Below are 13352 nucleotides of genomic sequence, written 5' to 3'. Positions count from 1 at the left end.
TATGACAACGGAGCTCTGGTTTTCTTAACTCCACAGCTCTGCGCTGGCAGGATGTCAAATTCTTGAGACAGATGTTTAAATGAATTTTAGGAGGACAGTGAAATACTTTTAAAGCATCGTACAGCTCTGAGTGTCTCAATATGAGACGGCACATTATTTCTTTAACGTTCAGGTAGGGAAGGCCAGCACATGGCCTTTCTGGTTTGGATCTCACAGTAAATGATGGGAGTAGCAAATGTTGAATTCGCTTTCTGAGGCATCCTAGCATGTTGTTACTTCTTGTCTGAGTGTTTTTTTTGTTTTTTTTTTTGGGGGGGTGGGGGTGGGAGAAGGACACTTGACCTTCTCCTAGGTTTGGTTCATATTCGCATCTCACTTGCAGTGAAAACAGATCCACATTTGTTTTGAATGCTGTTCCCACCACGCTGATACAGGGCTAAGTGGTCTCATGCTGACATTTTGAGTGTGTCATTGTGGTCCCAGTGGTTACAGTTTCAGGCCAGAAATGACAATCATTTGGAAAAATGTAAATGAGAACCCTATTCATATATCTGAGAGGCAGATAGCATTCACGTATTTCCATAGAAACACTGACAAATTTTAAATATATACATATATATATGTATTAAGGTATTGGCTACAACTGAAGAGAGTACTATAATTAACAAACCAGGGTGTTTAGCTCTGGCATTGTTGTCTGCAGCTTTCAATCATGGAAAATCAGAGCCCACAAAGGCAAGAAGTCAGCATTGTTGGAGACATCATCGCCGTCAGCGCGGAGTGTGTTTGCGGCTAGGAGGGGAAGGCGCCCTGGAACGAAGCTGTGCACGCAGTCAGTGCAGAGAGATTGAAGACAAGGGAAGCATCAGTAAAGCAATGAACACTTATATTTAATTTACATTTGACAATTTGCACATAAATAATGATGTAAACCAATACGTAAACATATGATAGTTTGTTGTTCTAGCAAAGTAAAAAGCCTGTTAACTTTGGTCAGAGTCTTTCTTAAGAGAGACAAAAAAACCCAAAACACTGTTGATTGTTGCTACATTCACATGTAAAACTTCTAAGGGAAGGGGGAAACAGTAAAGAGAAGTAACAATTCTTAAAGCTGATGCATATAAATTCTTGTAAAATTTGTATCAAATACAAGAAAGCACTACAGGCAAATATAGGAAAAGTGTGTGTCCAGTGACAGAGTAGTGATACTTTGGTTTATCCTACAAGTAAGTACTATATTTATGAACTATTGCTACATTTAAAAGATGTCAGCCTCACAAGTTGTAGGAGTGGAAATGTAATGAACTGTAGTCCTTCAAAAGCTGTGTAAAGAGACGTGTATGTCAAGATTGTTTGTCTTAAACAGAAGGCATTAAAATAGTTTGATGGGGAAAAAAAAATCACCAAATCCTGGACTGATGAAGCAGGAGACCTTAAAATTTATAAGAATATAAACAGACAAAAAGATACAACTGGCGGGGAAGACTGTAATAACGCTACTTAGATTTACGTGAGTTGACCATGCAACTCGTTAACGGCAGGGCAAAACGAGACTAGGGGCTCATCCCCACTAAGTCTCAGCCTATCCTTCACTCTGTTCTGTACTTACACCACCCACGGGTAGTATTTGGCTTCTTTTCAAGTTCTTTTGGTTAAGTTTTCTGGCTGCTTGTTCACTGACCACCCGCCTCTTCCCCCCAGTGTACAGTGCCAGGAGAGCAGGGGACCGGAGACCCCGGTCCTGCAAACATGGTATTTCCCACTGAATTTGCTGAGACTCCCCGTGTGAATGATGGTTTTCACATCAGGCGTTTGCAAGTTCAGGCTTCACATGGACAACTGTGCATGTGCACTTGCAAGTGATAAATGCCTTAGTACAACCTTCTGGTTTTGAGGTCACTGGTAATATGCAAAACTGGATAACATTTGATTTTCACACTTAGATGAAAAATAAGTTTTATTACATGGTTTGGCTCACAACTTAAGTGGTATAAATATATATACATATACATATATAGTATAGTGGTATAAATATATCTATAAATATACATGTGTTCTTTGCTACACCTCAAATGTCACCATATCATCTTTGGGCTTAGCAAAACAAAAAGATAAAAGGACGTGCATTCTATCTTTCCCTGTGCACATTTTGGTTTCTTCTCTAAAGTAGCAAAGCATTTAGATAAAACAGCAACGTCTGCACCACTGGACACAAGCACTGAGGTAATTGTTGTTCAACAACTTTGCAATGCCCTTTTCTTCTTTAATTAAATTAACCACAAAATGTACAAACACAAATACTGAGAAAAATCTGAGTTGTACAGGAAGAAAGAAAAAAAATGTATGTGCCAGAAAAGGACTTTTTTCCCCACTTCTACCCAGGCAAAGCGGGAGAGGAAAACACAAGTAAAACCAAACCCCTTAATTCTCAGGGAATCTGACCATTATTTATTTATTTATTTTACCCCTGGAAGGCTCTGGGCAAAACAAAAAAAAAAAAAAAAAAAAGAGAGAGAGAGAGAAGAAAGAAATCTGCCAAAAGACTCCTTTTAGGCAGAATATTAAGAATAATGGTGTGTTTGCTTTTAAACTGCTGTTGGAATAGGAGAATGTAAGTGATATTTAATTTTGGAAGAGCCACTTTAAGCTGATGCATTCCTTTGGTCATAAAGTTACATGACGAGGTGTGGGGCTATAGCTGTTTTCTAAAAACCTGTGGTATTGTCCATGGCAGGTAGGTGTTTGCTGTGCCACATCTGTTCTGGGTAGAGCTGCAGGTAGAAGAATCTCTCTCCCATCCTCAGAGAGGCTGGGGAACCAGTTTCTTCTCTGCTTGCTGCTACCCTTTTCTTACTCTTTTTTTTTCTTTTTCAATCCCAATGGGGTGATTTGCACATAAAAGTACACGGAATTTTTTTTCAAACCAACTGATCTAGGATTCTGTATGTCAAATGTCCAACTTTGGCAATGCAAAAAACCACATTTGTTTAAAAGACACTGGTACATAAAACACGGTTACTGAAACCCCAATCTTAGGTTCTTAAAACAGATGTGCAGAAAAAATATCTACAAAGAATGGCCATAAAACAAAAAATAAAAACATTTAAAGTAAAAATTACAATGAATTTTCCAGTCATTGTAAACATTTTTCTAATTATTGCTTTTAGAATGATAAATTGCATAATAAATTATGAAGTACTATCATTGAAAAAATAATTATGGATAGATGATTGTCTTTTAGTAACTGGCGAGGCAATGCACAGTCCTTTGCCTCTTTTTATGCCCTGAGAAAACAGTAACTTTGGAGTTCCTTCTTTCAGCTGTAGAGCGTAGGGAAACTACTGTAAGCCAAGATTGCTTTGCAGCATTGAAACTATGTACAAGCAATTGCTACAGGCACCCTGACTTGCCAAGTCATAAATAAAAAAAAATCACTTTGCCAAAAAGTCTTAAGGGTCCATTGGTTCAACTGTTTCTTGCTTGACCTTTACAGGTAACAGAGGTAGTGGGTGACCGTGAGGCAACTTCATAATTGACATATCCGAAGACTCGTAAAGGTTGCATCCTGAGGAGATAAGTCCATTTCCCAGGTTCCTCTGTAAAGATACTTTGAGATTAGCTCCTTCCATTTCCCTTCTGAGCATGGTCAGTATATCCTTCTCCACAACCGATGTTAAGTCGATATTGTCCTCCACTTCTTCCAACTTGTCGGCATTGTCACTGATGTCGAACTTCTCGATCTCCTCATTGATTCGATTCAGGTCCTCCATCGAGAGGCCGGAGGCAGGGGCGACCGGGCAGTTGCCCTTCAGATGGACCTGGAGGCTGCAGAGGTGAATGTAGCTCTTGTGGCAGTGGATGCATTTATGGGGACGTTCCCGCGTGTGGAGACGCTTGTGCAGCTTCAGGTGCACAAACTGGGTGAATTTGGCTGGGCACAGCTTGCACTGGTAAGGCTTCTCTCCAGAGTGGAGCCGCAGGTGGGTTTTGAGATTGCTGGTGCTGCTGAACCGCTTGTGACAAACCTAATGGGGGGTGGCAGAGAAACAGTGAGTGAGTGGGAGGGGATTTTGTGTTTAGATCACAGACACCTAGGACGAGACAGCAGGATGAAGCTGCGGCTTTTTATATCTTCACACTTTCTCACCGGGGGAAAAAAAATCCCCACCTTTTTTATTTAAATATTGCTGAAGAGCATTTTGAGTGTGGCTGATGGCAAAACCGTATCAGGTGGATGGATGCTGCCCTAGCAGGCTAAAGGCAACTCTGCTGTCTCACAGACACTGAAGCAGCGGGGCTGGAAACAGCTGTGGCATGGATTTGAATCCTGGGCAGCTTGTCAGGCAGCCCGCCAGGCGGGTTGTGCACACAGGGCAAGGAGGGCACGAGCCCTGGCACCCCTTCGGCCTCCAAGGGAAGTTGTCTCTGTGGTGTGTTACATACCTGACACTCGTGGGGTTTTTCTCCTGTGTGTACCAGATAGTGCTTCTGGAGGTGAGCCAGCTGGGTGAAGCCCTTGTTGCAGGTCTGGCATTTAAATGGTCTCTCTCCGCTGTGTACTCGGAGGTGCACCTAGGGAGAAACAAAGCAATTAACAATTTGCAGTTTCCAGTCCCACAATGAAAGCACTTTCAGATGTTTCCTAAAGTTAGCAGAAGCCTCCCATTGCCAAGATGCACTGCTATCCAGTTAATTAGGTGGCGTCAATATCAAGGCATTATCTCTGCAACCGTTCTTTCTTGGTGGGAGATGCAGTATTAGGCCCAGACTGATAAACAGCCCAACAAACACGGGAGGCCTGTCCCTGCTTTTCCCAGAGAACCCAAAGGGAGAAATCAGAGCCTTCCAAGGAGGCTTGTGTACCTTATTTTCCACTGCCTACCTTCAGATTGGAGAGCTGGCCAAAGGTCTTGGAGCAAACGTTGCATTCGTACTTGATCTTCCCGTTCTGCTTCTTCAGTGGGTATGGGAGGGTTTTGTAACCAGTCACATTCCTCTTACTTTTAATGAGATTCATGGCTTCTTCACCGCCGGTGGCGGCCAACACCACTGAGGTAGGTTTAGGTTGCATTATGTGTTCTGAACTGGCTGCTGTACCAGCTGTGGGTGACCCGCTGGTGGGGCTGCACGGCTTGTCCTTCATGCTGGCAGCAGCGCCTGTGATAGAGAAGGCACTGTTAGGTGCTGGTATGAGGAAGTCTCTTGGATGATCAGGCTGCAGCAAACGACGGCCTCCTTCGCTGGGCAGTGAACTGGGGAGCGTGGCGGGGTTCAACATGTGGTGGGAAAGGCTACCTCCGCTGAGTAGGTTGCCATAGAGAGGATACATCCGCGGGAAGAGATTGAAATTGTTGATGCCATTGATATTGTTCAAAGCGCTCAGGTTATTACAGCTCATATTGAATGGAGGTAACAGAAATTTGGGGTAGTGGGGGTTATAGGACGGTAGAAAGGCAGACGGGAGATGGCTGGGGGGTGCATATCCAGGATAAGACCCCAAGCCCTCTGAGCCGTAGGATCCGTTCAAGTAAGAGTACGACTCTCTGTGCTCCTGGGACGTAGGTGCCAGAGGTGAGACTGTGACCCCTGGACTGCTGTGAGGGCTTGAACTTTTTAAACTTTGGTCTGGGCTGCTCCTCCCAGAAGGACTTGGTGTAGTAGATGACTGGATGGGCGAGTGAGTAACGTAGCTGGGTCTGTCCATCCCATATGCTAAGGAAGCTTTCAGATAGTCTTCTGGAATGTGAGGTCGGATTGGGTAGACAACTCGAGGGAAGAAACACCTCTCTGGGCTATAGTTCTTACGCAAGTCATCCAAGTCTTTTTCTGGAGTAACTGGTGAAATGTTGGTCTGGAAGAAGTCTTTTCCCTTTGGAGGATTGGATTCCATTTTCAGGATTTCTTTCACGCTGTGCTCCTTCTTTGGGATGCTTTTCTGATAGAGCTCATCTTTATCAGCACTGTGCTGCTTTGGATTAACGTGTGTTTGTGCTGAAATACAGAGACACGATAATGATTATTTAGATAAGTCACCATTATTATCTCTTTTCAAAACACAGGCTAACTCCTACAAGTTTAGTGGGAAGGACGGGCCACTGTCAGAGAGGAAAAATCATTAACTCCCTAAAAAATTAACTTCTGTATAAAGAAATGCCTGCTAGTTTGAAGTGTTAATAAAAAGCATTGTTAATTTAAGGGACATCAGCAGTATGTACAGATCTGGATGATGATTCATTTGCAGAGTGATAGTCTCTTTGCAAACTGATTTCACCTTTCTTTCCCCTTAAATTTGACTAGCTTCACTGCTGGATATCTCTTTAAGCTGTATTTCTAATAAATGCGGTAACAAGCATTTGTTCACAGTACAGGTTTACCAGAAGGACTTTACAGAACTCAAGCTCCCAGAAATGTTCCTTACTGAAATAACAAGGCATGACAAATCAGCTTTTGCCAAACCGCAGCAGTCACTTCACCAGCCAGTTCAATTACTTACAGTACCAAAAAAACCATGGCTGGCTAGGATGAAAGCCTTCTTCAAAGAGAAGGTATTCTCCATCAGTAAACAGATCATTACTCATTAAATATACTGCTTAGGAACATCTACAACAAAGCAGACTATTTACTGCAGATTTCTGTGGCATTCAGTCTATGCAAAACTCCTCTGCTTACAGCTGTACTTTATAAAAAAATGCTGAAGCAAAGCAAAAGAAAGCAAGACTGGTCGGCTCCAGCTTAAGTTGAAATGTACTTTAAAAAGAAAAAAAGAAAAAGAAACGCGCATTTAGAAAGAAATAGAAGCTATCATCATTTGGCTCTGTTCAGCACATACACTGTTTATTTGTATTCAAAGACTCTACCTTGTTATCTGGACATAATAATATACAAACAGAACACTGAAGGATAGAAAAAGAATTCTGCTTTTATCTAATCTCCCAAAGTTAATAGTTATATAATCTTGAAATGACGACTTGTAAGATGTTTTATTATAGGGGAAAAACTACGAGAAGGTTTCGCATTTGTGGTTAGCTTATGTGCAAAGTTTTCCATCAGGAGGTACAAGTCAATGCCGAAGGTATGTGACTTGAAAGCGTTGCGGCCCTTTAGCCAAACTTCTACTTTTGTGACTGACTGTTCTTACTTCGCTAACTGGGGTGAGAAACAGTTGTTTCTAATTTTTGGGAGGACCAGCTAAACCCCGTGAGGAAGATGGGAAAAGGCAATGACCACGCCGCTTTCAACGCAGATTCTTTGCTTCACTATTCACTACCCTCACGGAATCTATCATTTGGCAACATTACCCTATAAGGCAAAGAAACAGCCATTTATTAAACGTATCCAAGAAAACAGCTGCTTTCAAAAGCATGCTCCTGCTCACAGCAACCCGCTTTCACAGTAGCATCTTTTTTTTTTTTTTCAAACAGCCTTATGGCAAGCAAATTTAGTTTGAGATAGGCAGGCAGTTTGCCTATTTTCGAGTTGCGACAAAATGCAATTGAACATAAATATGGCCAGTTAAAATATTTATGATAAAATACAGGGTGTGTCGCACAGCAAGCACATACACCCACAAGTGTGCAGATAGCTCCCCAATTACTTTTCTTGATGTTAAAGTTTAATTCAGAGCCACTTCACAAGCAAACCTACAACGGGTCGTTGTCTGGCATTAGAAACCATTTGCTTTCTTTTGCAATTTTGTCTGTACCCATGGACTAGTAACTAATTTTCTAAATGCCTGCTCGGATTTTAGGGTATGACAGCTAGGTCCTACTAGGTCTAAGAAGCTCTGCAACGGCAGTGTGGATAACGTTATCTACACCTTCTTATCAGCTGCCTGTCACCACACCAGCATCTCTGAGCAAACATTCCCAGTGACACTATCAGCAACGGGAAGTATCGGGATTGGGAAGTATTGAAAGCTGTGGGGGGGGGGGGGGTGGACTTGTGAAGCCTCGCAGCAGAATAAAGAGATAAATACCACCTTATCAGTCCTGTATTGGTTTCTCTGTGGGGTCTGTCAAGCAGGAAGCTCAAATTGACACTTTTCTTTTTTACAGAAAAAAAAAATAAATCGTGGGGGAGGGGAAGAGGAAGGAGAAGTGCCAGCAGTGCTGGAAAGTGATAGAGAAACCCAGACGCCTGAGCTGGAGGAACGGCTCGCTCTCGCTGTCACAAGGGTAGAGCCAAGGGTGGGGACGTACGTGCCTGATGTGCCGGTGCGAGCCCGCGAGTGACAGAGAGGAAGCTCACATGGAGAACACAGCTTTTTGTGCGCAGCCGCCCGCTCGACGTCCCCACTGGACAGACTGAAAATAATGGCTCTTTCTTTCCCTTCAAAGTGCCCAGCAAAGCTTTCCCTCCTATTCATTTCCACGTGCAGACAGAAATCACAATATTTAAAGATTATTTTTCAAGTCTAACTTTGACAACCCTCTTTAGCTTGTAAGTTATCTTTGCTCCCTAAATCTCCTCTTGACTTTTTCCCCAATTACCTGAGCACAAGGAAGACTTGGGAACACCAGAGAGATCAAAATATAAACAAGTGTGTCAGCACCATGTAAAATAAGCAAATGTAACGGCGGCGGCCAGGGAGACGTTCTGATGTTTTATGCTGAACATGGATTTAAACCAGGGCTGAAACTGATTGAGAGGTTTACAACCTTTCTTGTTGCTCTTAAAGGAGACATACTTCAAAGTTAGAGAGATTTATTTCTTATAAATGTTTGTGTGTTGTGTTTTTTTTTTAACTTGTGATTTTAGATTTAAGCTCTTACTGATCATAATATCTCTGTCTCTCTCCTAACATGCATCTCTCTCCCCCTCCCACCCTCCCAACACACACATATATAATAAATATAGGCACACACTCTTCCAAGATCTGTCTAGTTTCTGTGGTCAGGCAGGCACACAGAAAAGAGGTTCATGACAAAACAAGAATAGTGCAGTTGCATTTGCAAGTTACTGATCTGGGGGGAAAAACCCAACAGACGTGCCTCTTTAGCAGCCTGATCCACTTCTCACTGAGGTCAACAGATTATTTGCTCAGATCTGAGATTCGTGAGTGCGTGCGAGAGGAAAAGGGACAGAACTCCTGTTACTTTTAAGTATTAATAAAACGTGAGCAGAGGGGCTGCCTGAAGTCACTCCAATGTGGGTGTTCCAGTCACAGACGGCTGCAGCGTTGTAGGTTTTGCTCATTTCTTGAGCTCCTAGCTGTAGCCTGAGAAAGGCTTCATAAAAACAACGATCTGTTTTTTCTAAAAACTTGAAAAACGGTTGTAGGCAGACAGTAATTTCAATAGTCATTTCAGGAGTGAAATGGTACTGAACACTTTGAGTGGTGAAGCTTAATTATGCCGATTCACATTTTCGATCTAAATTAAGCACCTCTTTTGCTAGTAGAAAGAGAACCTCGAAGTTGTGAAGTAGGCAAAACAAAGAGTGTTTCCACTCAAAATGAGAATGGAGACCAACATTTAGAAGTCTACAATTTGATCATCTGTTTTCTAAATGTGTCCAAGGTAGTGTGACATGCCTTTGAAAACATTTTGCTCAAAGAAGGACTTTAAAGGAGCCTTCAAGTAATCCTCAGTATTAAGTCAACTTCAGATTTTGCAAAGACAACCTTTTATATCATTTAAAAATCATTTTCCTCAGCCCTTTTGAAGGTTCCAGTAGGCACGTTTTAAACAAATGCAGATGTTTCCTCTCAACCCAAACAGAAAAGCTTTAAAACCAGAAAGTGAAACTGACCATAAACAAAAGGGAAAGCGAAGGGTGTGCTTTAGCTAACGACAAATTTATGAGGGCCAGCATAAAGAAAGCAAGAATAGATCACATTTTAAAACCAAGCATTAAAAAGTTAACCTTCACAGAATACAGAAGATTAGGTAAGACCTCACTGAAACGGTTCATGAAACAAAAAAATTGCCAAATGCTTCCTAAATATGCAAATTATCTTCCCTGAACTCAAACTTCTTTCTGAAGCTTGACCAAAATAAGATGTCACCTGCCTGTGCTTGACTGATGAGACAAACATGACATGAATAGCAGGAAGTTGCATCATATGACTGCAATACGTGAACATTATTATCAAATAGTCATGTCCTGAGTCAATGCAATTGTATTTTGTTTTTAGAAATAAAAAAACACTGTTACCCTCTCCACCCTCCTTCCCAAAATAATGCTGTTATGATAAGTAGGAATGAAATGCTAGATAATGGGGAACCCTAAGCAAATTTCCTCGGTCTGTTTATTAATCCAAATGCCTATCACAGACAAAAAGTTGATCTAAAGGCCCACTGGAATGATGTTAATCACACGTAACAATTTACAAAGACTAATTTTTTTGGCCGGCAGGACACAGAAATCTTCCCATCACACTTAAAACCATTTACTGCACAACATCACGATGTCTGAAGGTCTCAAACCTTGATGGAAAATAACATGAGTAGTCTCAAAACAGGCAGAAAGGAAAAGGGAATGTGTTGAAATGAGACTCAGTTTCTTCCCCCAGGACAGAGTGGAGTCTTGCTTCTACCACTGTTGTGCAACCCTTGCAGGCACTTTAGCATCTACTCGAGGTTACGTAGCTCCACTCGGAGCTAATCATGGCCATGCAGGTAGGTGTGTGCTTCAGCGTCTGAAGGACTGGGTCAAAGGCCTCAATTCAAGAAAACACAGAGGACATGGTTAAACCCGTAACTAAGTTCATGCCTAATTGCTGTCTTGGATCTGGATGCTTTCCTTCTACGGTGCAAATGAACTAACGCTAGAGAAGTTACCTTTAATTTGAAAGTTTGCTGTTACAGAGGCAAGTAGATGTTATATGTGGATGTGTAAATATATTTATGCTCTAAAGTGGTAGTTCTCTCATTTTTGAGGCCACTAATTACAGGAAATAAAGCCAGAGAAATTCTCTGATACATTTTTCCCCAGAGGCCCATTCCGCTCAGGTGCTTAGAGAGGATCAGAGGTGCTGAAGGTCAGGACTGTGATCCCAAAACCCCTGAGGTGCCTAAAGCACCTGCTTATGGTTGGTAAAACTGAGGTGACACTGGGAGTTCTCCATCAGTCTGTGTCCTAGGCGGCCTTTCATGTAACCAGCGAAGGCACAGCTCCTCTAAAACCTCCTGTGGGCACCAGCACCCTCAAGACATGGAGGAGGGACACAGCCAGAAGCAGTGCACCATGGTTGTGGCCTGGCGGTGCCACTGCGCCACACTTCCGTCAGTGTGTGTCCCAGCATGGAGGAGCCCTGTCTTCACTCTCTGGTGAGACTCAGCTTTGCCTCTCTTCTTCAGAGGGCACCAAAACCAGAAGCCAGGAGCTGGGAGAGGTGGTGATGCTCAGCCGCTCCTCCAAGGGAGGCCATGCCACTTTGAAACACTGAATTATCACTGATTTTTTCAGCTGGAGAAGGCCTTCCTCAGGAGATGGCTGGTGGAAGAGTCCCCCCGAGCACTGATCTTGCCCTCAAAGACTGTGTTAAGGTGTTTTGAAGGGGCAAAGCCCCACGTCTGCAGCCAGTGCAGGATGTTAACAATTCAGGGACAAGCTTTCTGCATTTTAGTCATAGGTGAATGCAGCGCGAGGAGGCCAGGGCCAAACTTGCACTAGAGAGGTTGAAGAGGCAGTGGGATGCTTGCTAATTTTAGATTTAACTAGAAGTGGCCTGTGAGGAAGGGGAAGAAGAGAGCTGCACAGTGCTGACATTTCCTTTAAACTCATCTGGTTCCAGTATTAATGCTAGAAAAACACCCCCTCCCGTGCTGCGGCTACAGACCCATCAGCAAATAAGCATCTTTGAGAGAACTCTGGATTTTTTTCCATATTTTTCAAGAAAGGGAACTGAAACATTAAGAATCCTCAGTCCTTCCAGTACATGAAGGGTTTCTTGCCTAACTGTAGGCCTCAGGCCTGAACATGTTTGTCACAAAGTCAAAGGATAAAAAAGTGAGAGCTATTGCTAATGGTGGAAGATACTTAAAAAGCTGAAGAACTGTTGCTCATTTTTCTGAACTGCTATTTTCTTTGCATGGAAGAAGTTAACATAAAATATCTAAGTGGTTTAAACAGCATTATCTTCAAAAAGAAGAAGGGATACTTTAACCTCAATGTCTAGAAAGAGCGGCCTTTCTAATGTTAAGGCTGAGCTACACAATTGTTGCTTAAGATCCAGTCTCTTCAAATCCACATATTAAATCTACTTTTATTAGAATGGGATGTTCTGCACATGTCCAGTCAGCCCCAGTTTTGACCTGAGTAAGAGTAACTGGGTAATTTGTTGACATTTTGCAAATACATTCCTCGCTATTCCTGCAAGGTAACTTAAGGTAACAGCCAATGCAGTAAACTGTGTCTGTATTTGTATAGCCACCCCACTAGTGTCCAAACATCTCTGGCTAGAACTTTGCAAACTCCTTGTCCATGGGAACCTTTAATGTTGTTGACTTGTCCCACCTGCAAGCCCCAATATAAGGCCAACAGTTCATCATATCAGGAAATAAAACCACACAGCGAGTGTCAAAATGACACATGTGCAAAGATGACAGAATCAGTGAGATATTTCTTGAACAGGGAATACAGAAGCATAGGACATCCCTCTTCCCCTTCCCTCTGCTATAAAAAGAAAGTAAATTTTCTTCTATAGTGTGTTACATTTAGTAGGGAAAGAGGAAGACCAAAACCTGGTGAAAGGGAGACATTCATGGAAGACAGATGTCTTTTTGCTTAATTTCAATCTGTGACGTCATTTTCATGATGCAGGGTTACATTTCAGCTCTAATGACCCCCAAAGTAACACTGATACTTTATAACCCATTATTTGTTGCCAAATAACAGCCAAGAGCCCTTTATATAAAAAAAATTTGCTTGCAGTTTTTGCTTCAAATTTCAGCGTAGGTGCTGGCAGAAGGACAAAAGAATGCTCTGCTGGATCTCAGAGCAGCTAACAGGAGGCAAGGAAGCCTTAGAATTGGATATGAAGTCAGCAGGAATCAGTCCCTCTCTTCAAGGGGCTCTGGGTGAGATGCTATGCAGTGATTAACGCTATGAGTAGAGCACTGACGCTGGAAATGGTCAGAAACCACAGCGGAACCCAGAGATAAACTCCTGGAAATACCTCTTCCCCCCTGCTATTATTTTTGAACAGAAAATGAAAGCTGCAGTATGCAGCCAAGAAATGGGGACAGAAGTATTTTCTGAGCTTAAAAAATGAGTAACCAGATGAGAAGACCACATGAGGTTTTCTCCGAGAAGATAAGTAACCTTAGATACAAGACCTGAAGAACATTATATAGTCAACATATCTTTTGTCGACACCTAGACAGTCACGTCACATGGCCACTTCCTTG

The 13352-nt window shown here is 42.4% G+C and overlaps 1 protein-coding gene across 7 annotated transcripts in view; it reads right to left on the bottom strand.

Annotated features, from left to right (window-relative positions):
- Nucleotides 1-869: 869 nt before the first annotated feature.
- The window catches only part of PRDM1 (PR/SET domain 1), a 111647-nt gene continuing 99164 nt past the window's right edge, over nt 870-13352 (bottom strand). For all 7 annotated transcript variants that reach the window (XM_083830157.1, XM_083830154.1, XM_083830155.1 and 4 more), the window contains 3 exons: nt 4883-5991; nt 4444-4572; nt 870-4025 (listed from right to left, as the gene is read on the bottom strand). In XM_083830157.1, the coding sequence (XP_083686283.1) occupies nt 3450-4025; nt 4444-4572; nt 4883-5991 (1814 nt within the window). In that variant the 3' untranslated portion in view covers nt 870-3449. The remainder of the gene's footprint in view (nt 4026-4443; nt 4573-4882; nt 5992-13352) is intronic.

This window comes from Anser anser, assembly GCF_964211835.1.
Source record: "Anser anser genome assembly, chromosome: 3".
NCBI classification, from domain to species: Eukaryota; Metazoa; Chordata; class Aves; order Anseriformes; family Anatidae; genus Anser; species Anser anser.
The sequence above is the reverse complement of the archived record's forward strand: the minus strand, read 5'-3'. Positions and strand labels throughout refer to the sequence as shown.